Genomic DNA, 26,308 nt, shown 5'->3' on the forward strand with positions numbered 1-26,308 from the left:
GGGGGGGGGGGGGGGGGGGGGGGGGGGGGGCTTGCCTGCACCCCGGGGAGGGCTGCGGGGGATGTGCCGGAGTCTTCCCAGGGGTGCAGGCCCCTGATCTGCCTGCCAGATGAAAGAAGCTGGGTGCTGCCACCTGGGACCATCACCAGGAAAATCACTGCTGCTGCCAGTCCCAGGTGGCAGCACCAGCTCCTCTCATCCAGCAGGCAGATTGGGGGCTCTCCCACACCCTGGGGAGGGCTTCAGGGGCTGTGCTGGAGTCCTTCTGGGGGTGCAGGCCCCTGATCTGCCAGCCACATGACAGACTGGCACTGGGCACAGCCTGGACCCGGGGCTGGGAAGATCAGAACTGCTGCTGGCCCCAGGCAACAGCACCCAGCTCCTGTCATCTGGCAGGCAGATGCACCCCTGGGAGGACTCCGGCACAGCCTCTGCAGCCCTCCCCAGGGTGCCAGCAGGCCCCTGATCTGTCTGCTGGCGTGCACAGGATTGGGACAGGGGCAGGTTCCAGCACTAGCTGATTTGCCCTGGGCCCTGCACCCCTGACCCAAAGAGGGTGTAGGACCCAAGGCAAATCAGTTTGTACAGGGACCTTCCCCCACCCTGATTCTGCGTGCCCTGGATGCAAAGAACCTGCCACTGCCACCATCAGCAGTGGTGGCGGTGGCAGGGTGAGGGTAATGAGCGGCCAGACGCGAAACCACCAGTGGCTCAGAGTCACCATGGTCACTCTATCTGGCTCTGCAGGGCCCCCCAAAGTGCGGGACCCAGGACAGCCACCTCAGTTCACCCCCCAACCCCCCCAGCATGGCCCTGGCTGCTGCTGACCCCAGGCAGCAGTACCTGGCTCCTGTCAGCTGGCAGGCAGATCAGGGGCCTGCCGGCACCCCCAGGAGGCCTGTGGGGGCTGTGCCAGAGTCCTCCTGGGGGTGCATGCCCCTGATCTGCCTGCCAGGTGCTGCTGCCTGGGGTCAGTGGCAGCACCAATCTTCCTGGCGCTGGGTGTGGGTTGTGCCCAGTGCTGGTCTGTCATCTGGCAGGCAGATCGGAGGCCCGCACCCCCGGGAGGACTCTGGCACAGCTCCCACAGCCCTCCCAGGGGTGCGGGCGAGCCCTTGATCTGCCTGCTGGATGACAGGAGGAGGGCGCTACCGGCCAGGATGGGACCTAAAGCTAGTAAGCCTGGCTTTGAAACATTTCAAAACTTTTGAAATGTTTTGAATTCCCTTGTTTTGTTTCGAAGCTGTTCCAAAGGCTTTTGTTTCATTTCGATTTCACTGTTTCAAGCTCGAAATGCATCGAAACAGCTTCTAAACAAAACGCTGTGTGAAATTTCACACAGCCCCACCATGCATATATATTAATTTGGTCCTTCTGGGTCTTCTCATAATTTGGTCTGCTCCCCCAAAACCAGGACTCAGGCCCCCTGCTCTGGGGCCTTGTTAGCTGGTACCACTTTATCTAGTATTATGAGCAGTATGGTGCATACTCCCTCAGTTCCGACATTGTTTTATATCCATTGGCCTTGTTGTGTTAACCAGCCTGTCTGCCTTGCAAGCTGGAGAAACTCTGTTTGTGTGAGACCCTGGCTTCTTAAAAATCAATTAACTCCTGCTGCCCATCTTAAACCATTCTGATGCACATAAGCCAATTCCCTAAAACCGAATCTTTAAATACCATTTTCTAAATCAACACTGTGGAAGCCCTAGATCTTCAGTAGCAAGCCTGTTCTCCAAACCAGTTGTTTGCAGCCAACTACAGTAGGGTATAAGTGTAACCCAGGTGGTACTCCAAGAGGTACCCCCTCTCCAATTGAAGGGATCAAAGCAGGTGCACAAGCACTGTGGGAGGTGTAGGGCCTCTCCTCCCCCTATAGATCAGAGTCAGACCACCAATGGGGACTTAACCATATACCTTTTAATGAGGGAACAATACTGGTAACATAACAGGCATAAATCAGAGGGTATAGTGGACACTACAATGCCCCAAGGGGGCAGGATTCAACAAAGGTTAGACACTTACAATCATTGGCAAAAAACAGGGTTAACAAAATATAAAACACAAACAGCAAAGCAAACAATACTGGTTGGTGAAATATAAAAAGGCACAAAATACAAAATGTCAAGGAAATATAGGGCCTTGGTACCTGGAGGGGGAGGGAACACAATGGCCCCTTTCCACTGCAGGAAGATTTGCTTCTTGTTAGCTCACTCACCCCAAGTCACTCCAGCTGGGACTCAAATGCAGATCTTCTATGTGGTAGGTAGGAACACTGCCACACAGCCACCGGCACGGGTGCTGCTCTCAGCCTGCTAGGGGTCTTGACCTTCCCAGAGCCCCGGCCTCAGTCGAGCTGCCTAGCCTCTGATTGGAGGAGCTGGAAGCAGAGCTGGGAACCTCTCACATCACTGCTCAGATCCTTGCTGGAGCGGGGGAGCCTCTCCTGCTAGCTGCAGCCTCTCGTAGAGGATCCTGGAGCCCAGCAAGGAGCCTCTCCTGCTGGCTGCACACTGCACTGCTGAGGGTCCCACTGCTGCCTGCAGGTCCTGCTTCTTCAGGCTCTTCTGGGGCAACTGCTCCTGCCCCGCTGGTTCAGCTCTTGCCAGCTCTGTGAAGCTCCTTCCTTGTGGTCCTTCGCTGGTCTCTCCTTAGTCAACCACACTGCCCCTTTTATCCCCCTCCAGGTGACCCAAGGGGCCAATCAGGGGACACGGAGGGTGAGTCTCTGGGGCCTGATTGGTGAGGAAAGGGAATCCCAAGTCCTCCAATCAGCTTTTACCCCTTCAAACCTCTGGGCCAAATCATTACCAGATTGGTGAGGAAAGGGAATCCCAAGTCCTCCAATCGTCTTTTGCCCTTTCAAAACCCCTGGGCTAAGTCACTGCCAGCTAGCCCGTCACATCAGTCAGGGAAAGTTTACTAAGACACAGGCAAAATCAGAGTCCTGGCATTAGATCTATTCACGTCAACCACCCATTTTATAGGTTGGTTTGATGCTGTGCTTTATTTGATGCCTAACTGGTTTTTTATGTTTCCTTGTTTGGGGATTTTCATAAGGGTCAGTGTTGGTTTCCTTGCCATTTTCTCCTCCTAACAGAAACAATTCACAAAGTCTCAAATAATGGCCAACTACCCACAGTTTCTATCAGGAATTTAAATCTACATGTGGGAACCTAACTCTGGGCATAAGCATTTGGTAACGTCAGCCTGAACATTTAATGTGGTACCCAGGGATCCACTGGTGAAAGATGCTGTAAAAGTGCTAAGTATAATTTATCAGTCTTTACTAACAGAGGTCATTTAGTAAGGATGCAAACCTCTGTCTTCCCTGAGAGATCATGTTCACTTTTTCTGCACTGATTTTCTCATTCCCATATGCAGAATTTTGCTAGGAGGACTGGGTGGATGCACATATAGTAAGTGAACTTAAAATAAGGTGACTTAACTAAGTCAACTTAATTAAGATGACGTAAGTTAAGCTATATCAGAGCATACACACATACAGCTCCTTGACATGGTGGCAGCTAGGCCTGTGCAAAGTGGCTAGTATTCACTTCAGATTCAGATTCAGCCGATTCGGGGGACAGTGATTTGATTACGTGATTCAAATCACTGTCCCAAATTGATTCAGCTGAATCTGTCACAAGCCCCCAGCCCCCGCCCACTCTCCCAGCCCCAGCTCCTGGCTCTTTAAAAAAAAAAAAAAAAAAAGCCCCCATTCACCGGCTGCTGCCAGGTGGGGGGGTGATCCTCACTGCCCTCCACTGCCCCCCACCGCCCGCCGCACTGCTCCCAGAAGCCCCAAAGCCGCTGCAGCAGCTGGTGAGTGTGGGGCTTTTTTTCTCTGTTTTTTTTTTTTAAGAGCCAGGAGCTGCGGCGAGCGAGGCAGCAATGAGGGGGTGCTGGAAGAGCAGGCAGGGGTCGGGGGGCTCGTGGCAGAGCCCCTCATGCAGCGTGGAACAGTGAGGGGCAGCGGGGATTGCCCCCCTGCCTGGCAGCAGCCAGTGAGTGGGGGCTTTTTTTAAAGAGCCATGAGCTGGGGCCAGGTGGGGCAGCCATGGGGGGAGCAGGTGGGAGTTGCAGAGCACTCAGGGGGGCTGGGAGAGTGGGCAGGGGATGGGGCCTGGCAGGGGACCCCCTTGGTCCCTCCTCCAGCCCCCCCTCCCCTGCTCCCTACTTACGAGCATGGAGTCTGGGTCCAGCTCCCTGCAGCAGCAAGTAGGGATTGCCCAAATTTCTGAAGCTGTCCAAATCTTTTCTGAATTGATGCAGAGAGCTTCAAATCGATTCAGACCTTTTAATTGGTCTCCTGATCTGATTCAGATCTGGAGATTCAGCCGCTGAATCGAGCCGAATCTCCTCCGCATCGAATCAGCACCTGAAGCTTCACACAGCTCTAGTGGCAACCATCTTGTGATCTAAGTCAACTTAACAAATGCAACTAAAGATAGTACATCTCAGAGGTGTATTATCTTGTGCCACATTTAAATTGACTCTGTTCCACATACTTGTGTACACTCTGACAGTTAAGTCAACTTAAAAAAGTTAAGTCAGCTTAACTGTCAGAAAGTTAGTACGTATGTACACACCCAGTAGTGTTAGGTTTTTTTGGCTACAGAAGTATAACTGTGCTACTCCCTCACTTCCCTTCTCGAAGGAAAAGGAATTTTGTCTTCATTACAGTGAGGTTCACCTAAATGAAATGACCAGATTATCAAGAGCTCAGGAACTCTCAATTTTCCTACTGGGAATTGCTGGGTAGTGATATGTATGTAAATCCAAATGCTCAATTTAGGTGCCAGAATGGGAGCAGAGCTTTTATGCAAATTCTCATCTGTGTTTCCAAATCTTCCTTTATTTCTCACCCTCATTCACATGCTGTGCGCCTAAAGCCTTCAGATTCCTGGTTGGTTGAAAGGTGAGCTGCCTGGGAATTGTAATGCAACATAGTTGTTACTGCTATTGTACTAAAATGAAAATGTGATACAAGTAACACAGTCTTTTTTCACCACTCATGACCATTTACATTTAACAGAGCAATATAGCTCAGAGCAATTCTAATGGCCTGCTTTCTCTTTCTCTGCACAGTTCTTCTGGGTCCTCCTGGTGATCTTCATCACTGAAATTCTGTTGATATTTATTGAAATAATCTTCGAAAACAAGGTGAGTCAACTGAACTCCTTTCCTTGGCAGTGCAAATCATATTTGTCCTGTTTTCCAAAGCAAATGCCTGTTCCACTAACTAGTGATTTTTGGTGGCTCACTCAAGGTGCTGAAAATATCAAAACATTTTGTCTTGTCATTTTCCAAACATCTAACATTTTCCCTGTTGAGATGCCTGTCCATTTTGATATTATCTAAAACAGAAATAATTTCATCTTGACCCCAAATTAAAAAGTTTTGGAGGACAGGTTTGCTGCTCTTGCAGTTGTTTCAAGAAATGCCCATGGCCTGAAAAATCCATCTCTATGTCTCATCTTGGGAACTAATGTCCTGAACATTAATGCTGAGATTTTCAAAGAGATACTTTGGGGTTTGGATGCCCAGTGCTCATTAGTTTTAATAGAAACTGAACATTCAAATCCCTTATGCAGCTTTGTAAATGTTCTTCTAAAAATTCAAGGGAACTTTCTGTGAAGATAGCAGCTTTTGCACTACAGCGCTTTGTCAACTCGTGAAAGTCTAGTTACACCAGTGCCACAATGTTATCTGCATTTTTTTTATTATGAAGTGCCCTGGCTTGGGGATTTCCTGCATAAAAATACTTAACACATTGTTTTAGATGTTTTCTTTTGTAACTAGCTTCGGTAGAAGATTTTATGTTAATAAATTTCACATTGGAGCCTAATTACATGTTTTTAATATGAATTAAATAAACATTGGAGAAACTATGTTCCCTTCTCCCTCCCTTGTACAGAGCTCTCTGACTTTCCCTGCTGCTTTGTACAGAAGTTTTAACAGCATTCACGAAACAGCAAAGGGCCCAGGGACACCAAACATGTCCCTCTAAGTGGTGACTTTAAAACAAGCAAGAGGGTTAAGTTCAGGAGCTTGGTGTTACAAGATAGAACATGCAAGCTTTTCCAAGTTTACAGCTGCACTCACTTATCACAAGAGCGGGATTGAAATTCACTCCTAGTTTCCTAATTTTCCAGAGTCAAAATAAAATAAAGACTAGAGGTGTGCGAAACGGGCCATATTTGATTCAGATTTGGATTCGGCTCAAATTGGAGCCAGTGATTCAATTCATTGATTCGGATCACTGTCCCCAGTTCAACTTGGCCAAATCTGAATCTGAAGATTTGATGCTGATTCAGAGAATCAGCAATTTGGCCATAAACACGGCTTTAAATGTTTTTTCTATATACCTCAAGGTACCAGGTGTGGCTTGTGAATGCTGGGATGGTGGGGCAGATGGAGCGTCCCACAGGAGTGCTGTGTCTCTATCCAAATCATCAGATCTTTCCAAATCTCTCTGGATCAATTCAATTTGGAGAGATTAAAGGGTCTCTTGATTTGATTCAGAGATTGGGCTGAATCTCTGCCGAATCGAATCAAAGACTGAAGCTTCGCACAGTCCTAATAAAGACCACTGGCAAATCTGTCTTTTTTTAGCTTTCTCTTAAAGAGACATAAAATATGCCAGATGGAGACAAACAGTTGTTCCATCATATCCAGTGTCCTACCCTTTGTGGCAGGAAGCCACCTTTGTTTCTCCCCAAAATCTCTGTGCTGTGACTATTTGATTAGGATGAGCCCAGCAGAGGAGACACACCCTTACCCTATCTTTTTAGGTAACCTGAGCTGGCTACATTCCTGAGGGAGGGGGGAAACCTGCTCCTTCTGCCTACGGGACTGGTATCAGCTACCTGGGTGAGGGGCTTCTACCTGGTGGGCTAGAGTCTGCCTGACAACTAGTGATGTATTTCAAATTGGTTGGCCAACAGCCAACCAGAGCTGGCCTCCACTGGACCAGGCGAATGAGGTCACAGGGGCTATATAAGTTAAGACTGTCCAGGAGGAGGGGGCAGCAGCCATGCAGGGGACTCAGACAGAGAGGAGATTTACCATCTGAAACTGGCTCTCTCTTCCAAAACTCATGAGCTAGGAACGGCTTGTCTCCAGAGGGAATCTCCAACAGCCTCTGGATGATGCTTGTGAGTAAGCTACTTGAGATCTGGTTAGATATCTAGCTGGCAGTACCTCAGATGTGTGATCAAAAGGCTACTTCAGCCAGACTGTTTTGCTCTATGGGATTTCTATGAGACTGCTCAATCTTGTACCCTATTTTCACCCTACCCCTGTAATCAATAAAGTTCTCCTTTGTGACCGGTGTAGGAGACTTATTGAGGGGTGGGTCTAAATTATGCCTAAGAGGCCCCTTAGGTCTGCGGACTAAGGGAGACTTTCCTTTTTGACTGTCGACTTGGGGAAGTGCCCCAAGTGCCTGTACTGGGTTGAGTACCCGTAGGACTATTAGGCCTGTGTTTCCCTGAGAACACAGGGCCGAGAGAGTCCCTTCTCGGGGTGGTAGCAGCTTACGTTACCCCCAGGCTAGCGTGTGTGCTTCAGGAAGGGGGTCAGCCGGACGCGAGGCATCCCAGGGAGGCACTCGGAGCCTAGAAGGTGGTCGGGTGCAGGGCGGTGGGCGGCTCAACGCAGGAGCACCCCCTACTGGCCCGCCTCACCCTTCATTCGTACGAGGTTCTGCACTGGTTCTGTGAAACCCAATTTCTTCCTGATTCCACTAAAGGATCAGCACATGCCCCTGAAGCATGAGGATTAATGGTTTTGTTTTGGGTTTTTTTGTCATTTTTACCCTTGCTAGATAGTGTACTTTTTTATGTGCTGTAGGATGAATTACACCCACTCAAAGTCCTTTGGCAGCCTCCTTAAAGAAGTAGGTTTTTCCCACTTTCTTTGGCATTTGCTAAACTCATTGCCTTTAACTCATGTTAAATGCTTTTTTTAAATTTGTGCATGAGGTGCTTCAATATTGCTATAATAAGCATTGGGGAAACACTTTAAAAATGCTTACAATAGAAGTTCCCTTCTGCCTCTCCCCAGACTAAGCTGAAACCAACTTTGTTATTTTCCATATTATCTTGACTTTGCAGTCTGCCAAATTACTTCAAGGCCTAGCCTCAGTCTGTGCTGGCTCAGACAATGCATGGTACAGAAGAATGATCTCTAAGATGCACACTTAAGGGCTTTATTAAAATCGATTCTCTTTGTACAAACAATTTATAACTCTTCCAGTCCTGTAAATGCTTGTGTTGGGGAGGATGTTTTTAAAGATTACACTACCTGCTTGGTGACCTCAAAGCCTAAAGCCAAATCAAAAACTCATGGGGCTGAGTGTCTCATCATGATGAGTTATAGGAATCATAGCAAAGTAGGGTTGGAAGGGACCTCACAAGGTCATCTAGGCCAGCCCCTTGCTCAAGACAGGACTGTCCCTGACTAAACCATCCCAGCCACGTGTCTGTCCAACCTGCTCTTGAAATTTCCACTGATGAAGACTCCAGTTTTCCAAGGCAGCTTGTTCCAATGCTTAAGCACCCTGAGAGTCAAAAAATGCCTCCTAATCTCCAGCCTAAATTTTGTTCGCTGCAGCCTGAGACAATTTCTCCTAATCCAGGTCCCTATGGTCACAGAGAAAAACCCATTTCCTTCTTGCTAATTGCCCTTCAGGTATTTTCCAGGCTAAAAAACTCAAGTTTTTTTCAGCCTTTCCTCATAAGTCATGTTTTCCAGCTCCATAATCATTTTTGTTACTCTACACTGGGCTCTTTCCAATGTGTCCACATCCTTCTTGAAGTGTGGGACCCAAAACTGGACACAGCACTCCAGGTGAGGTATCACCAATGTTGAGTAGAGCAAAAGAATCACTTTGCTTGATTTGCAAGTAGCACTTCTTTTAATAGAGCCCAGGATGCTGTTGGCTTTTTGGCAACGAGCACAGTCTTGGCTTATAGGAGCCAACAGTGGTCAAAGAAGTTTTGCACAAGCTCCCTGTAGAGACAAGTCCAAGTGACTACTTGTTGCATTATAGGAATTTCAAGAGCCAATTCTCCTGAACCATCATGAGGGATGGATTTGGCCATGATATTGTAGACATGCTTGCTGAGTTCCAGGAAGCTGGAGATGGAGGACAGGGCTCCTCATTGCAATGCAACCCTTTTACATCTTTGGGAGTGGTCATAATATGTTTCTGCTGGTCACAACGCAGTAGAGAGAGCTCTGACTTGTTAGCTTTTGCGCTTAGTGGTGTCTGGCTTTGTGGGGCTGTGCAAGGTACAGGGCAGCAAGGGAGCAGGGCCTTCACCGTGACTCCAAAAGTTAGTTGTTGGTGATGGTTCCTAGCCCATTCCTTAGCAGAGATCATCCTCTGCCTCATGTAGCCCCTTTGGCATCAGATTCTGTTGAGAGGCGAAGGACAGCATGTGTCACAGGGAATGAGCTCCCTTCTCAGCTGTGCTGTGTTTATCTGTGCTATAAATAAATACCACAGACCTCAGTCTCCAGGGCTGCCCAGCTAATATTGTTCACCAGCGCTAACTTCATTTTGAAGAGAGTGGGGAGACAGAGAGAGAGACAGACTTCTATCTGCAAGGCATCACCGAGGTTCCTTGTTTCTCTGGCAGCTTTATGTCACGCTATTAATATCTAAGATAGGCTAATATGGAGGTTCCTTTTGTTTATTTGTTTTTGACTTGCCATGTACCAGGTATTGGCAATAACTTTCTGCAGAGATAGGACCCTTTTGTTACTGTCTGTTCTATTACTATATATGGTACCAGGCTGTTTGTGTGTTGACATTGTGTGTCTACTGCTATATTTTCATGAACAGCTGCATTGCCCTGACCTATGAATTCTTACCGAGATGAAGACTAGTATCTCCTATGTGCTCTGTGTCTCAATTTGTGGACCATCCTTGCTCTTGCCTCGTGAGCAATGGAAGGGAATGAACAGAGAAAAAGTTGCAAAATTCTTTTGGAATGGAATTGCAACCTTTCAGTTAAGCATGCAGCTTGGATGCAACCGTTAGTGTGTAAGTGATGCCTTAATTTAAATTTAATGGGGGATACTAACATTTAATTAAAACCAAGCCATTGGTAAGACAGAACAGGGATTAGACAAGCAATGAATCTACTTGACCGAAAATTGCCACTCTACACAAATCTGCATTTGGTTGTTTATTAGTTGTAAAGAACAGGGTTTTTAACTGGATTTACTATTAACAAGCTAAGAAGAGAAAATCAGAAATAAATTATCCAGTGGAAAAAAAAAGCACCAGGCACTTAATTATGCCAGTTGACATGTAAATGTGCTCGTGGAATTGCAGATGATATAAGTTAGGTAGCTGCCTTTGTTGTTTTGTATCAAGCGACATGGAGAGTTTGTGCTGCTGGAATTGAATTATGTAGCTGTTAGCTATTTAACCACTGTCTTAAAGTCTAGATTTAATTATAAGCACTTGTAAATAGATTATTTTGCTTTCTGGGGAGTAAGAATCTTTCATCTGGGGAATATGTTCTTTCTAGAGTACCCACACTATAAAATTTTCTGATGCTGGTATGCTTGGTAAAGGTCACAGATGGCATTAGTCAGGAGAATGCATATCAACTGGGATTGCTTTATCACATTAAAGGAGCAATTGTCTAATCTGCTGGTACAGTATGTTTATAAGAGCTTTTGAAGGTTGTTAGTGTGCTACCTGTATGAAATCTTGTCACCTGCATATGAGTCGTAGTGCAGGCACAAGCAATAACAGCAGACCATGCTCCATGCTCTGGACATGACGGTGTGTTGGGACAAATGAGAGAGAGGGTAGGTCACTAGGTTTATTATATGCAGTGTATGGTTGCCAAAGGCACTTATAGTCCCAGCCTGAACTGATATGTGCTTGCTATGGCAATCTTGATCAGCTTTAGACTTCTGAAGGTTTTTTGCAGGTGATATCTTTTTTTGATAACTTTAAACTCCTTATCTGAATACTGCAGCACCAGGACAGACATGAACTCAGGAGAGAAGAAAAAGCGTTCTTGAGTTCTGAGGCTGACAAAGACCAAAATCTTTCAGTTTTGAAAAAAAAAATGAGTTCAAACCAAATCTTCAAACTTATGGGCCTAACCCAGCCCCTGGTCAGCTTTAGGATAAGGATGAATCCAGACCTGAAATTTATAGGCCAGACTAAGCCATAGAAATAGAGAATCAAATTCTCTTTTCCCTACCAGAAACCACATGCTCAGTTCAAACTGCCCTAAACAGAATCTAGGAATTGACACACGTGATCATGGGCCATCTCAGAGCCATCTGGGCCGGACCAGGATATAGAAAACATCAGCGTGGCAATGCCAACTGCTTTGATTTAGCTGCATGAGTGTCCTAGGTTCTGTATTAACACTCTCAGTAGCCACATTTCTGTTCCCTTTGCTGATACTCTGTGAGACCCAGTAACCCTCTGCACTCTGAGCAGTTACTTCACAGGCATCCTCAGGATGTACTTCACGGTTTTTCCACCCCCCTGGGAAGACAAGTGCCAAAGATGTAAATCCCCTTATATCTGTGTAGCTAGTGAGGGCGCAGCCTGTGCACACGGAGCTGTTCTAAAAATGGTCTTGATCATCCCAGGAGAGCCTTGGATACACAGCACAAGCATGCTGGAAGCAACTCATTAAAACAGTAGGGGCAAAGCTGTCAGCTACGGCAAACCTACAGCTTATTCTTGTTTGTCTTCAAACTAATGATGGTCGTCAAAGAGGGGCAGCAAATGAGATAGCTCGACATGTTGTTCAAAGGTGTGGAAAAGATCAAAATTAACATTTTAATAAACTTCTGCATGAATAGTTTCTTAAAGACCCTCTCCACCAGTCTTGCTTTCTTTTTCCCTTCTCAGTAGGCTCTGTTTCCTATGGTGACATATCTTCATTCACTCCTCTCACATCTTCCTTTTCAAATTTCTCTGGCATCCTTCTTCCCTATTCCCCAGCTCACCCATCCTTTGTAATTTTCATGTCAGAATCAATCCTGCAAAAACAATCCCCACCCCAGCCCCCCAAAAAACAGCCCAAATCCTCTTCTCATAATTAATATTTCTGAGTGTTTGTGCTCGCCAGTTTCTTGTCAGAAGTCAAACCACAAAATGACTCAGGGAGTAGTGCCTCTTGTCTGGCATTAGAGACTGTGCTTTGAGCAAGCTAATAAGCTTTCCAAGCATCTGTAAGATGCATTTTATATTTGATTACTGCTTAATTTGAAGTGTCCAACATGTCAGAGTAACCTCAGTGATACCCGCTCTAGGAATTGCTGGAAGAGTCCTCAATTGGCTACTACTTTCTCCCTTAACATAGCTTTGGGCACAATTAAATCACTGAAAGTGCTGGTTAAAGATTGAAACATAGCGCTAATGCTCCAAAGGGGCCTCCTATCCCCTTTGTAGTTCTGGCAGTATTTTACCAGATGCTAGGCCTGATGCCGGTGGGATTTGTGCAGTATGGCTAGGTGCAGCAGGGGCAGAGACTAGGGGAAAAAAAGGGGTTGGGGAGAAGGTACAGGTTGCAGACAAAGCTCAGCATTTTCATGAGTTTTCACCTCAGGCGTATCTTTTTTCTTCCCCTGATGTAACAGTTCTTTTCTACCTCTAAAGATGCAGCCTGCCTGAGGGTGTGTGGGGAGGTTAGTGACATGTAGGGCTGTGCAAAGCTTCGGTCCCTGATTCGATTCGGCGGAGATTCAGCCTTTTTTGATGGCCGAATCTGCAAAACCAAATTGAATCATGAGACCCTTTAATCTCTCTGATTCGGAGCTCTCCGAATCAATTTGGAGAGATTCAGAAATATTCAGCTATTTGGACATAGACACAGCTTTAAATGTTTTTTCTGTATACCTCAAGATAGCAGGCGGCTTGTGAATGCTGCAATGGTGGGGTGAATAGAGTGTCCCACAGAAGCATTGGGGCCTCAAAGCACTTCTGATCCACTTCTGGATCCACCAGGGAGTGCACAGTGGAGCCTCCCCATGCGCCCCCTGGCTCAGTGACTGGTGCCTTCTGGGTCTGGGGGGTACCTGGGACCCCCCGCAGGTTATCGCAGAGCCAGGGGAAGATGGGGGGGCCCCCCCAGTGTGCTCCCTGGCGGATCCAGAAGCAGACCAAAAGTAGTTCTGGCACATGGGGCAATGGGGGCCACGCTTCTGTGGGATGCTCCATCTGCCCCATCATCACAGCGGTCATGAGCCGCGCCTGGTACCTCGAGGTATGTAGAAAAAACATTTAAAGCCATGTCTATGGCTGAATCTCTGATTCTCCAAATCAGCATCGAATCTTCAGCTTCAGATTTGGCCAAATCAAATCAGAGACAGTAATATGAATCAACGAATCGAATCACTGTCCCCGATTCAGGCCAAATCTGAATCTAACAGGGCCCGCTTTGCACACCCCTAATACCCAGTCATAAATTATATGCCCAAGCAGTTTTACTTTAATGCACCAAAAAGACTTTTAAAATGTCAGGAAATCCCACTCATGCAAACAGACTGCAGTGCCTGAAAGGGCAAATATCGTGGCATGTACATGTACCCCTTAATACTAAATGTATGAGGGAAAACCTAAAGAACTGTCGACCTTTTTTTTCCATGTGGGCTTCACCCACAGGACTTAGCCACTTCTGTTTTAATGAAGAGAGACTAGGCAGGTAAATCATTTCAGTGCCCCAGTCTACAATAGAAGTGGAATACAAAAGACCTACAGTTAAACTTAGTTTTGGCAGTGGGGCTAGGTGGTCTTGGTGGTACCTGGTGGTCTTCCCCCTGCGAGAGGGCATAAGGGATCTTGTGTATTGGCTGACAGAGAAAGAGTTAACATGCTTAGGGAAGAAACCACAGCTGAATGCACCTCATTGAGGGTGGAGGAACTGGGCCAGCTCTCTGGAGTTAAGCAGTTTGCTTCTACCAAAGGGAAGGCTGGGTTCTGGGGAGAGGTATTGCCATTTGGAGAAGCTTTTGCTTTTTGTTGAGGAACTCAGACTTCTGCTCCAGAAAGCCACCTTAAATCAATTGTGTGTTTATTTTAAAGGTCAATTCCATTTGGAAAGCAGGAAAGCAGGACTCTTAGCATCTTTCCTCAGGCAAATGGTGCAGGTGGACCAGGAGGGGACTTTCCCCAGGACAGCTAGGAGAGTTCAGTCTCCTCTTCCATGTGTGCTGTTCAAGAATGGCAAGCTCACATGAAAAATTTTGGCAGAGACCAAAAATTAACCAGAAATTAGCTTTTTTTCAGCTGCTCTTCCTTTTCTGACCCTCCTCTGGAAGGGCTATAGCTTTGCTGCTCCGAGAGATATGTTGTTGGGGAAAAAATCCTGCAGGATGAGTGGGTACAAACTTTCCAAGATATCTTAAGTTCTGATTCAGCTCTGCTGACTACCAGAGGAGATTATATTAGATGCAGTCTTTTTTGTTAACATTATTTGCTGGTGAGGTGTTGGGATGTTACATAATATTATCATGTCCTACCTGGAAAAAAAAATCTAAAACATTTTTTAAACAAGTCTGTAATCTCCTCAGACTGTGCTGTGAGTTAGAAGGGAGACTGGCTCTCTCTCACATACCTTTCTCTTATGAACTCTTGCAAACTCACAACTCTTTGCTTTCAGGACTTTTTAGTAAATTGTTTTATTCCCTGGGAAGGCTTCCTCACTCTTCTCTATTCTTTAGCCCCTTTGCTTGTTTGTTTGCATCCCTTTCACTCCGTTCCCCAATTCAGTCATGTCAAAGTGCCAGGTTGCTAGCCCTAGAAGGTGCCACCCTCTGTGTATCTGTGAAACAGCTGTCACACCACGTTGTTAGTCGTTATCAGGGCTTCCTCCTCTCCTTTGCCACTGGGTCTCTTGTATGGGGTCTTTGGTCCATCCAGGCCTGGCAGCCTTGGCAGACAAAGCAAAGGGCAGGCAGGGGGGTAGAGATGCCAGTTCCAGCCAGTTGAGTACTTGAGTTTTACGTCCCATGAAAAGCTGCAGTTCAGGGAGGATGCATCCCTGGAGACTGCGGGGCATTACTGAACAGGTCTGATCCTGATGGGAGACTACTGCTCGTCTAACTGAGTATAGAATCACATGCCTAATACCAAAAAGATGTAGGAAGAGAGGAGCTTTTTGTCTGTTACACTCTGCCCACTAAAGATTTTTTGCTAACACGAAGCATAGGAAGAAAATTTGGAGGTCTCTGCCACAAACCCAGCCCTGTTCACATTCCAGGAATCCATTTAGTTTGAAAAATAAGGGCATAGAAATAATTAGATTCTGGGCTGTTTGTTCTGAGTAGATAATCTGGGATCTGCAGTGCAGATGGCCACCTGTCTGCTGGGTGTATGGAGCCCCCAAAAAACCACCATCCCTAATAAACAGAACCTCTTCTCGGGCATATGTTTCCGAAGAGAAGCTCTGTGAGCAGTTGAACCAATTCACTTACAGCACTCAGAAGCAGTTACCTGATAACTGTTTCTTTCTCAGAAGTGGGATGCTACCTCTCACCCTACGCGTCGTACCATACAGGTCCTTACTGCTTGATTTAAAGAAAGTCCTTAAGGTTCCAGTACACTACAATACAAACTCCTATCGGCAGCATCACTTTGAAACACAAATGGGAAAAGTGAACAATAAAATCAATCTAAGATGAGAAAGGGGCTTTCAGGGTTGGGGGAATCTGATCTGGTACAACTAAGCATAAGCAAAAGGACAATTCTCAGGTCCCCTGGCTGTACAAAGGGCTGAAATCCCACTGTATTTTAGCGAATGCTAAAATAGTCTGTTCTGTGGATGGGTTTCTTGACTGACACCAGCTACAATGCTTTTGGCTTCCTCAATCAATACCTACATGCATCTTGCTAATAGAATATGAGGCAGGTGGATAAAGAGTTCTTTGATTTACTAGAATCTTATATAGAAAATGAAGGCTTTGTGGCTTTTTTGAAGAACCAGGTGATGCTGCCTGGAGTTGAGCACTTCTACAGGTCTCAGAAATCCCATTCCTCACAGCAAATTCTGGTAGTTTCATACCTTTTGAAGGAAAAAAAAAGAGTAAAGGAAAAAGGAAAAGAGCACATGCCCCAAGGCCATTGAGAGTCAGTGGAATTTGGACCTTGGTTTATTCAGGTGCATTGAAATGCCAGCCCCAGGATAAGATTGCCAAAATTCATTTTTGGAGAATGGGGCTCAAGGGTATTCATAAATGTTCTCCGGGGTGGGGGCGAGGTAGCGTGCCATGGAGCATCTCATGTATCAGCATCCCTGCACTTTAAAATGATGGCAGGGCCACTTTATCTAAAGCTCACTGAATGAGATGCAGGAGGCCACTGGAACATGGTAATTGGAATTACATCACATCGGAGCAGCCTTCCTGCTCTTGTATAGGCACCCTAAAAGTCCCATTGCCTTAGGGAGGGTTGAAAGTCTTCTCCTCTTCTGTAACCCTGCAAAACAGAATGAGTATGCAGTATTTAAGAAACACTGATTAGAGAGGGACATGCAAGTTTTGTGGCCCATCTAGATGTCTGTGCTAGAGGACTGTGTCATAACCTTCTAGCATCTGAGTTAATAGCATGTATTGTGAGTGAATTCAAAATGATATCTGCTCAAGTTACTGAAGTGAGCTGCTGCCTTGTAAAGTTCAGCTTGTTTGAAAGATCAGGATTAAGAGACCAACATAAGAGCAAGAACACTGTCTTCTAGAGCAGACGTGGCTTGGGGTTATAAAAGGGTTGGAATGTCCTGTTGGGTAAAACACCCCAGGGCCAGCGTAGCTATCAACCTAGGCACCCTTGCCTGTGCAGATGTAGGGGTGGACTAAGAGTGGGAGTCAGTGTGCCGAGAAGCGAATTCTCATTTGCCTTCTAGTTTTTGAGGCTTTGACTTTGTTTTCAACCTTTTCTTCCCAACAATGATGAGAAGCCTTAATCTTCTTAAGTGATAGATGAGAGTTTCAAGTAATCTCCAGTCCTTGGTAGTTGGCACATTGAGATACACACCATATATTGAGACTCCAAATAAAATTGCCAAGTGACAATGCTGCAGAATATATAAGGTCAAACTCTTAGGCAGTGATACAATAAGACAGAGGTCATTTGCTGTAATAAAAATCATCGGTATAACTTAATACATCTCTTTTTTTATCTTGCTGTCTTTTTTCAAGCATATTCTCACAGTGTAACAGTTTCTCTTCCTTATTTTCCCAGATGAATACTGTCTTCCATTCCAACATCCAAGAGGGAATTAGACACTATTATGATGACCTGGACTTCAAGAACATTTTGGATTTTGTACAAGAGAAGGTTAGATTCATTGTGATTTGGGTTTACTTTTTTAAAAAAAACCAGAGTCTTAGAATGCTGTATTTGGATTTAGCACAGTAATTTGGTCTCAGTGATTGTTCAAGAAGAGCTACCTGGGTTTCATTAAAAAGCCACAAAATAATAAGGGGAAGGGATAGTAATTGAAGAAAAAGTTATTCATTTCCCACTCTCCCCCTACCCCTTCTCCTAAGAATTGTCTCTCAAGACTATGAAACTGCAATTTCTGTGAACAAGAGAGAATTAAAATGTGGTTAACCTCTGTGCCTCATTCAAGCTGCAGTGGTTTGTTACGATATAAGAAAATTTCCTGTCTTCTGGATTTCTTTTCTGTGTCCAGGGATGTCTCCTTTGGTCATTTCTTATACTGCTTTCAATCCATTTTACTGTTTTTTGTTATGTCAGACCACTCCCACACAACATTTTAAAGCTGGGAGTTATTCTGTTCAAACACCACTTTTGAGTCTTTATTTTCTTGTGAAATATGTTGCACCTAATTTACTTGATCAAGGGTTTTTATGGGGAGGGTTTGCATGCATGTGTGCCTGTGTGTGTATGCTCTGAGAGATTGCCTGGTTTTGAAGGTGTGTTTTGTTTCCAAGTGGATACGCTCTGCTAACTCCTCAGTGTTGTTTCATTTTTATCAGCTAAAATAGCTTTTCTAAAAAAAAAAGGGGATCTGTTCTTTTCACTCAGCTTTGTGACTGTGGAAGCTAATGTTCAGAAACAAAGCCGTACCTGAGAAACCTACTTAAAAGCTGAGGTTTCCAAAGGTGGTGGGCACCACAGGTAAAACTTTTCGAAACTGTAGTGACTTAATAACCCAAACCTTTTACCTCATTTAAACATTCCAGCTTGCCTTTTTAGTAATGACCAAATTGAAGTGACAGCAAGCATGTGGACACATTAGGACACTTGGGACAGGGTACAGGCCAGGGACTAAGAGACCCCAATGCTGTTCTTTGCTCTTCCACTAGCCCTACCTGACAACTTTGGGCAAATCATTTCTTTCTGTGTCTCCATTTTCCCCTCTGTGAAATGGAGAGGTTGGTACTGAGTTCCTTAGTAAAGCCCTTCCAAATCTACTGAAGAAAGGGTCCTGTGTACATGTGGTGTAGTAACAGACTTTGCAAGTGCAATATTACACTTTCCTTCTCAGTGGACTTCAGTTAGAATAGCTTAATTGCCCCGTATTTCTTGGTTTGAATCCCACTTTGAATAGAATCTAAGCCTTTGTAGTCTATTTGTGTCATTGGCAATCCCTTGCAGTCGAGCATGATTGTCTTCCATGTGTAACGTGGGTACACCCAAGAGTGTGCCCTATCCTCAGTCGGATGGGATGGGTAGGCAGGAAGGGGTGCTGCGAGAGGGATGCTAGAATTTAGGGTGGATCCCTTTTTCCTCTCGAGAGTTACCCCAGGCCCAAAGTTCTTAACTATATACAATGTATTTAGTTGCAAACATTTATATATATAAAACTATTTAAAATAGATACAGGTACAGGTATACAAATATACATATAACAGTCTGTTAGCAAGACAAAGTCTGTCCCAGGGAGGGCATTCAGGTATGTACCTGTGCCCCAGACCCAGAAGAGGGGTGGATCCTGGGACAGTCAATCCAGCAAGTCTGTACCACAAGTGGGTTAGCTAATAGAGACATCCTTACAGAGCCCATTATACAGAATTAATATAAGACCAACAATAGCAATAGATACCAACTATGAAGCATAACTGTACCAGATATTAGACGCATCCTATCTGGGTTCCAACCACTTGGTCCCTCAAAGGGTCCACAGAACCCTCCCCAGTGTGCATTTGGGGTCTCCTCCCCTCCTACCCTGGGGAGTGGAGGGTTTGTGGGGCCTTCCCCCCTGCGCACTCCTAGGGTCCCTCACCCGGGGACACCTCCCCTGTGGGACCTGGTTTCCCAGTAACTCACAGTCCTTCCACTCAGGCTGTCAATCTGGCCTCTGGGTCCCCGCATCACCTCAGACCTTCTGGAGCCATCAGCCTCGAGCTGGGGGCCCTTCCCTCTGGACCCTGTGGCCTGCACTGGGCACCCTGGGAGCTCCTATGGGAGCCGAGCCTTCACTGGCACCGGTTCCCCGTCCTCATGCCAGGGGTCTTTCACCTCCCCAGGAACTGCTCTGGGCACCGGGGCTCTTTTAGTTCAATGCTGCACCACACTGTGGGGCTCCGGCTATCTGGCCTAAAGCCGGGGTGGGTGCTAACTTGAGCAGCTACGAGCTGCTCTTGGGGTCGACTCTCCTTGCACTTGTGCACCATGTGGGGCCCGAGCAGCCTCAAGCTGCTCCCAGGGTCGGCCCCCTGTGCGCCGATCCACACACTGCCCCACCTGGCCGCTTGCCGGGTTCGCAGGCTCGAGCTACCTCAAGCGGCACCCAGAGCCTGGGCGCCGTGTGCTGATCTGCGCACCGTTGAGGCTCAGGCAGGGTCCCGATGGTGGTCTCTCTGGAGCTCCTCTCTACTTGCCGCCCCTTGTCCGGGCTCTCCTCACCCCCTACCTTTGGGGAAGGGGCAGCGCCAGCTCCTCCCAACTTTTCCCCGATTGGTGTTTGGGCTCCACCAATCGGAATTAAGTATTCTCGGCCCAAGACGCGGCAGGGGCTCAAGCGTGTGAGACCGCCACATATGATTGCTTTATCTGTGGGTCCGAAGATGACTGATGAGGCCGATCCAGGATTGACAGACTTTGTTGCAACTCGGGCACATGTTTCCCTGTGGAGGGCGAGACTCTGGATTCAGGATTTGGTCCGCGGCATGCTGTTTCTGCTGCTCCTGTGTTTCCATCTTCTCTGGTTGTTGTAAGGTTTCAAAGTACAGAGATCCTTGCAGCAGACTCTTCCTCCATTTGGGGCAATCCTAGGTGATAGTCTCCCATGAGTGGAAGCTGATGTTGTATTTTTTCAAGCTGGCCTTTAGGTTGTCCTTGAAGTGCTTCCTTTGCCCTCCTCTTGAGCGTATGCCTTGACTGAGCTGGAAGAATAAAACTTGCTCCAGGAGTCTGGAGTCAGACCTCCAGATGTCTGACTTGTGTATGAGTTAAATAGCCCATACAATGCTCAGAAACTAAATATTTTAGGTCATTGTCCACAATAAGAGGGATATAGTTTTTGGTGGCATACAGGGACATAAATAATTCTGCCTACATTGCTAGTCTCACAGAACAAAACTTGCAAGGTCGTATCTACCTCACACAAAAGAAAGACTTCATTTTACATGCAATATAGTTTGTGCTGTGTTTTACACCTGCTACTCAGGCTTTAAATTGAATTAAAATATGCCTTCATATTCCCTGTCAAGCAGCCTTTGTCTTTTAACTGTTCTACCCACACATAACTCCCCAGGCTCCTAATCTTAATCAAAGCCTCTCTCTTCAGGTACAGTAACAAGCCAAATGAACTGAATAAGCTATAAAATGATATGCTTTGTCATAAACACAAAGTCTCATTTATGTGCAAGTTAAAACCTTGAGTCTGAAGAGAGGCTGTTTTATGCTGTTTGCAGTAAGTTATGGTGTAACTGTACTTTTCTCACCTGGTGTTTCAGGTGATGTTCAGCTGAAGAAGTGTGTTTGAAATGCACAGTGATGAAACATTGCAGACACAAACTTTGGATCTTGGCAGAATGCGTGTCTTTTATGGTCTAGTTTGACTGCCAAAATCCTCTCTGTACTCAATTAATCTCCTAGCTGTTGAGTGCCAGATTGCTTAAGACAATTTTTGATTTAATTCTACAGGGGAAGGGGGAAAAAGAAAGACTGCAGCTGGAATGGAGATTTATCCTTTCTGAATTTGTAGTTGGATCATTCTTGTCTGGTTTTGCTGTCTTCCTCTGCCATTTCTTTTGGCTAACAGATTCTCTGTTGTGAATTTTTGTAAAGCATTGCTGCATGTGTCTCCTTTGATGTGGATGCATTTCATTAATAGGAAAGTTAAATGTCTGGGATTGCTTTGGGTGGGAGTGGATAAACGAGTGGCCTGTTGTTAGAATATTTTCTGAGTCTAGATACAGTGGCTGCTACTAAAAAAGCATCTGCTTGCTGTTTTCATACCAAAAAGTAACTTAATGTACCTGGGACAGGATGAATTGCTTTAACATTAACTCCATGAATAAATATTAAATTCTAAAAGGGTGGCCTCTGTCATAGGCAGACTTGTCATGTAGCTGTCAGCTGCAAATGTTGTTGAGTCTGTAGCATGAGCACCCTAGCATGAGTTTAGATACTATGCAGAATTTGTGTCACTGTGTTTCCAGTTTAACAGAAAATATAGCTAATTACCATGGTTTGAAAGATCAAAACCATGTGTATGAAGCAAGAAATACATTGTTTTTGTACCTAGGAGGCTGATGAAATGAAGTTCTTAGGCCCGGCTGTGAAAAGTGGTTTGTAAACTCCCTTTCAGAAACAGGCCCGAGAGACTGGAGACAGAGTGGTTTTTTGGTGAGGAATGTGCCCCCACAGGGAGTTGGGTATTGTTGTCTTTGATAGATTCTGATGCAGTTTGTGGGGGTACTGGAGATAGTTGGCAGATTTTGTATTTTGAGCTGTAGGAAGTTGTCTTCTGGTGATGAGGTTGGGTTAGCAAGGTTCGGTGCTTATTTGAATTTATAAACCACTCTTCAGAATCGGACCTATGAGCTGCACTTCATCAGCCTCCTAGGGAGTAGCTACAGAAACTCATGGACTCAATATAGACAGTGGAGCTCTCACACACTGCAGAGTGCCGGACATCTGACTCCCCAAATACCTTTCCACTTCCACCTGTGCTGCTACATCCCCCTTCCTCCCCCCACCCCAGCCTGTCCCTCACCCCCTGATGCCTCCATTTCCATTTTCATTGACTGGCTTTCTTGCCTGCATTGCATGCCAGGCCAGCCTCTGGCTTCTTCAGTATTCCTTCCATCCAGGACCAGCACACACACAGACCAAATGCAGGTGCTTCCTCAGCCTGACAAAGGGTTTTTCAACCCGAAAGCTTGTTAAGATATATTTCTCTAACTATTCAGGGGTTTTTTAATAATAAATATATAGACATAAAAACACAACATAACCCATCACACACCACAAGTAACACATTGTTTATATATCCAAAACAACACCTCTGTTTCTTCCATTCAATTCTTTTATAAAAATTCTCATTTCATTAACCATAAGCCGCTTAGCTCCTTCAGACAATCAAGGAAAACCCCTCTCCATAAAATCAGAACACAAACCTTCACTGTCCCAGCTTTCTCTAACTATTCAGTTGGTCTACTAAAAGATACCAGATTAGATTGACCCAAAGAACCTTGTCTGCCAGTGCCTTGTCCTTAGACCAACACACCTAGCACCTGACCAGAAGGAGGCAGGGCCCTGGGCACATCTAACCCCAGGGCTGGGGCTGGCGAGGAGAGTTCTCTGGCAGCTCCTAGAGAAGAACCTCATGGAGAAAACTCACACTCACACTCACACACACTCACACTCACACGGTGAGGGCACACCTTAACACGCATGCTGGAGAAGAAGCTCCTGCAGGAGAGGAGAGAAGGGCTCTGTCACAGTTTGGCTGCCTGAGATGGTGCTGGTACTGCTGTGCTAGTGCTGCTCACTAAGACTGTGCAGAGCTTCGGGTGATGATTCCAGCAGTCCCCAGTGGCTGCAGCAGGACAATGACTCAAATCACCAAATTTAATCACTGTCCCCCAAATCGGCTGAATCTGAAGTGAATACTAGCCACTTTGCACAGGCCTATTGCTCACTCACTAACTTATTTTATACCTCTTGTCATTTAAAATGGTGGACCGGGATGAGGCTTTAGGGGAGGAGGAGACCTCATTGGGGAACATTACTGTGTCATGTAGATGGCCCAGCGCCGGTGAGGAGGGTGTGCCTTAACACAGACACAGTCACCCATGTCACAAGTTTTACCTGTCAGCAGCCTGAGATGCAGTTTCCCAGAAACCCCTGTGCCTACCTCCTTGAAAGCTGACAGACTTCATGGCCTCAGAAGGGGCTACCATCTCTGCAAGTTTCATCTGAATAAGGCAAGAAATGTCAAAGTTATAGGCAGTTTTGTACTTCTCCATCATAGCTTATGGGCGCAACGTTGAAACAGAGTCATAACAGCGAAACAGTTTCGACAAAACGCAATGGAACAGCGGTTTCAAAATTAAATGAAACTTGAAACAAAACATTATCCCATCAAAACAGTGAAATGGAAGTCGAAACAGAATGGTGTTCCGTTCGCACAGCCTTAATAGTTACCTACTATGAACTATCCTAAGACTCCCACTCCGCAGGAGCTTTTTCCCTTCCTTGGGTACTCAGTCTCCTTTTTCAAGGGAGGGTGATACTTTACCAACCAAAAGGCAATGGTCACTTTGGCACCAGTCATCTGCTGCATTGGGTCCTATATTTGTGTCACTGGGGAGCCTCGCTCCACCCAGATAGACACACACAAAAAATCAAACTCTCCTCAGAGTTTCATGCATATCTTACAATGACCCAAGTTTTTTTAACAGACATAACCATGACACATACACAACACCAATATCAGGCATCCCAACACATACCTCACAGATGCTTCCACTCACTCCAAACTCACCTGTGCAGCAGGCACACACCCAGCCTCAGGTGCAAGCCCTTCTTATAGGTCCTAATCATGCCACCTCAGCAAATCACTCTCTTGGCCAATCATTTTATCTGAGGTGCTGCCAATCTCTTATCAGTCATCAGTTGTCCCAGTCATACCTTTGATCACCTTGGCTCATGTATCGAATATATTGTACGTGTACACTAGGTTTTTGGCCTGAACTCTTAGTCATGGACATAGACTAAACTCTGCGTGCTCAGGTGTCAAAACTAGGTCATTGCCTCATCATAGGTGAGGAGTTCATCTTCTCTGGAACCTTGTAATCCTTTTAACTTAGAGAGCAAGTGTAGCACTATGTTGACTTCTACTCCAATTAACTTCTGCGTAAAACTCCAAAACTTTTACAAAGAAGTTAAGTAATTGGAGTAAGACTACTAAACAGGCCAGCGGATGCACCACCTTGCAACCCAAAGTAGACAAAGCTTTCTTCAGACAACTAGCAGAAGTTTCCCGATCACAGACCCTGGTTCTCATGGGGGATTTCAATCACCCTGACATCTGCTGGGAGGGCAATACAGTGCGCAGACAATGCAGGAAGCTTTTGGAGAGTGTTGGAGACAACTTTGTGGTGCAAGTGTTGGAGGTGCCAACTAGAGACCATGGTCTTTTGTTGCTCGCAAACAGGAAAGAATTGGTGGGGGATGTGGAAGTGGATGGCAAGTTGGGCAGCAGTGACCATGAGATGATTGAGTTCAGGATCCTTACGAAAAGAAGGAGAGCAACAGAGTATGGACTCCCTCAGGGAACTGATGGGAAGGATTCCCTGGGAGGCCAGTCTGAATGGGGAAAGGTGTCCAGGACAGCTCATTGTATTTTAAAGAAACCTCACTGAGGGTTCACAAACAAACCATCCCAATGCGTAGGAAGAATAACAAATATGGCAGGCTTGGCTTAGCAGAGAGCTCTTCAGTGAGATTAAACACAAAAAAGAAGCTTACAAGAAGTGGAAGGTTGGATAATGACTAGGGAAGAGTATAAGAGCATTGCTTAGGCAAGCAGAGATGAATTCAGGAAGGCCAAAGTGCAACTGGAATTACAGCTAGCAAGACATATGTAGGGTAACAAGAAGGGTTTCTACAAGTATGTTAGGGACAGTGTGGGTCCCTTATTGAATGGGGGAGACAACCTAGTGACAGATAATGAGGAAAAGGCTGAAGTGCTCAATGCCTTTTTTACCTCAGTCTTCACAGGCCAGGCTAGCTCCCAGACTACTGCACTGGGCAGCACAGTTGGTGGAGGAGGTGAGCACCCTCAGTGGTGAAAGAACAAGTTAGGGACTATTTAGAAAAGCTGGATATGTGCAAGTCCTTGGGGCTGGATGCAGTGCATCTGAGTGTGCTGACAAGGTTGGCTGATACGATTGCAGAGCCGCTGATCATTATCACTGAAAAACTGTGGCAATTGTGGAGGTCCCGGACAATTGGAAAAGGGAAAATATAGAGCTGATCTTTAGGAAAGGGAAAAGGAGACTCCAGGGAACTACAGGCCAGTCAGCCTCACCTCAGTCCCTGGAAGAATCATGGAGCAGATCCTCAAGGAATCCATTTCTAAGCACTTGGAGGAGAAGAAAGTGATCAGGAACAGTCAGCATGGATTCACCAAGGGCAAGTCATGCCTGACCAACCTGACTGCCTTTCATGATGAAATAACCGGCTCTGCAGATGTGGGGAAAGCAATGGACATGATATACCTTGACTTTAGCATGGCTTTTGTTTTGGTCTCCTACAGCATTCTTGCAAGCAAGCTGAGGAAGTATGAGTTGGATGAATGACTGTAAGGTGGATAGAAAGCTGGCTGGATTGTCAGGTTCAATGGGTAGTGATCAATGGCTTAAGGTCTAGCTGGCAGCTGGCATCAAGTGGAGTACCCCAGGGGTCAGCCTTGAGGCCAGTTTTGTTTACTATTTTCATCAATGATTTGGAAGATGGGATGGAGTACACCCTCAGCAAGTTAACAAGCTGGGGGGTGTAGTAGATACACTGGAGGGTAGGGCTAGGATTCAGAGTGACCTAGAATAATTGGAGGACTGGCCCAAAAAAATTTTTATGAGGTTCAACAAGGACAAGTGGATGGAGGATGAGATTCACCTCCAAGAAAGAATATTCTGCACTGGTCCGGTCCTGCAGGGAGCAAACCAGGAAAGCCTAGGCTGCAACTGAACTCCAACTAGCTTTGAGTATCAAGGACAATAAAAAGTCCTTTTTCAGATATGTGGGGAGCCAGAGGAAAAGCAAGGGCAACATTGGACCCCTGCTAAACCAGATGGGACATCTGACAACTGACGCCCAGGAAAAAGCCAACCTATT

At 46.0% G+C, this 26,308-nt stretch overlaps 1 protein-coding gene across 1 annotated transcript in view; it reads left to right on the top strand.

The window, feature by feature from the left end:
- Positions 1 to 26,308, top strand: part of LOC109295500 (tetraspanin-15-like) — a 245,193-nt gene that overhangs the window by 85,680 nt on the left and 133,205 nt on the right. Inside the window, exons 3-4 of the mRNA XM_019514372.1 lie at positions 5,089 to 5,163; positions 17,231 to 17,326. Coding sequence (XP_019369917.1) covers positions 5,089 to 5,163; positions 17,231 to 17,326 — 171 coding nt within the window. The remainder of the gene's footprint in view (positions 1 to 5,088; positions 5,164 to 17,230; positions 17,327 to 26,308) is intronic.

The sequence above is a fragment of the Gavialis gangeticus genome, unplaced genomic scaffold (genome assembly GCF_001723915.1).
Source record: "Gavialis gangeticus isolate Ggan-Ray unplaced genomic scaffold, GavGan_comp1, whole genome shotgun sequence".
NCBI classification, from domain to species: domain Eukaryota; kingdom Metazoa; phylum Chordata; order Crocodylia; family Gavialidae; genus Gavialis; species Gavialis gangeticus.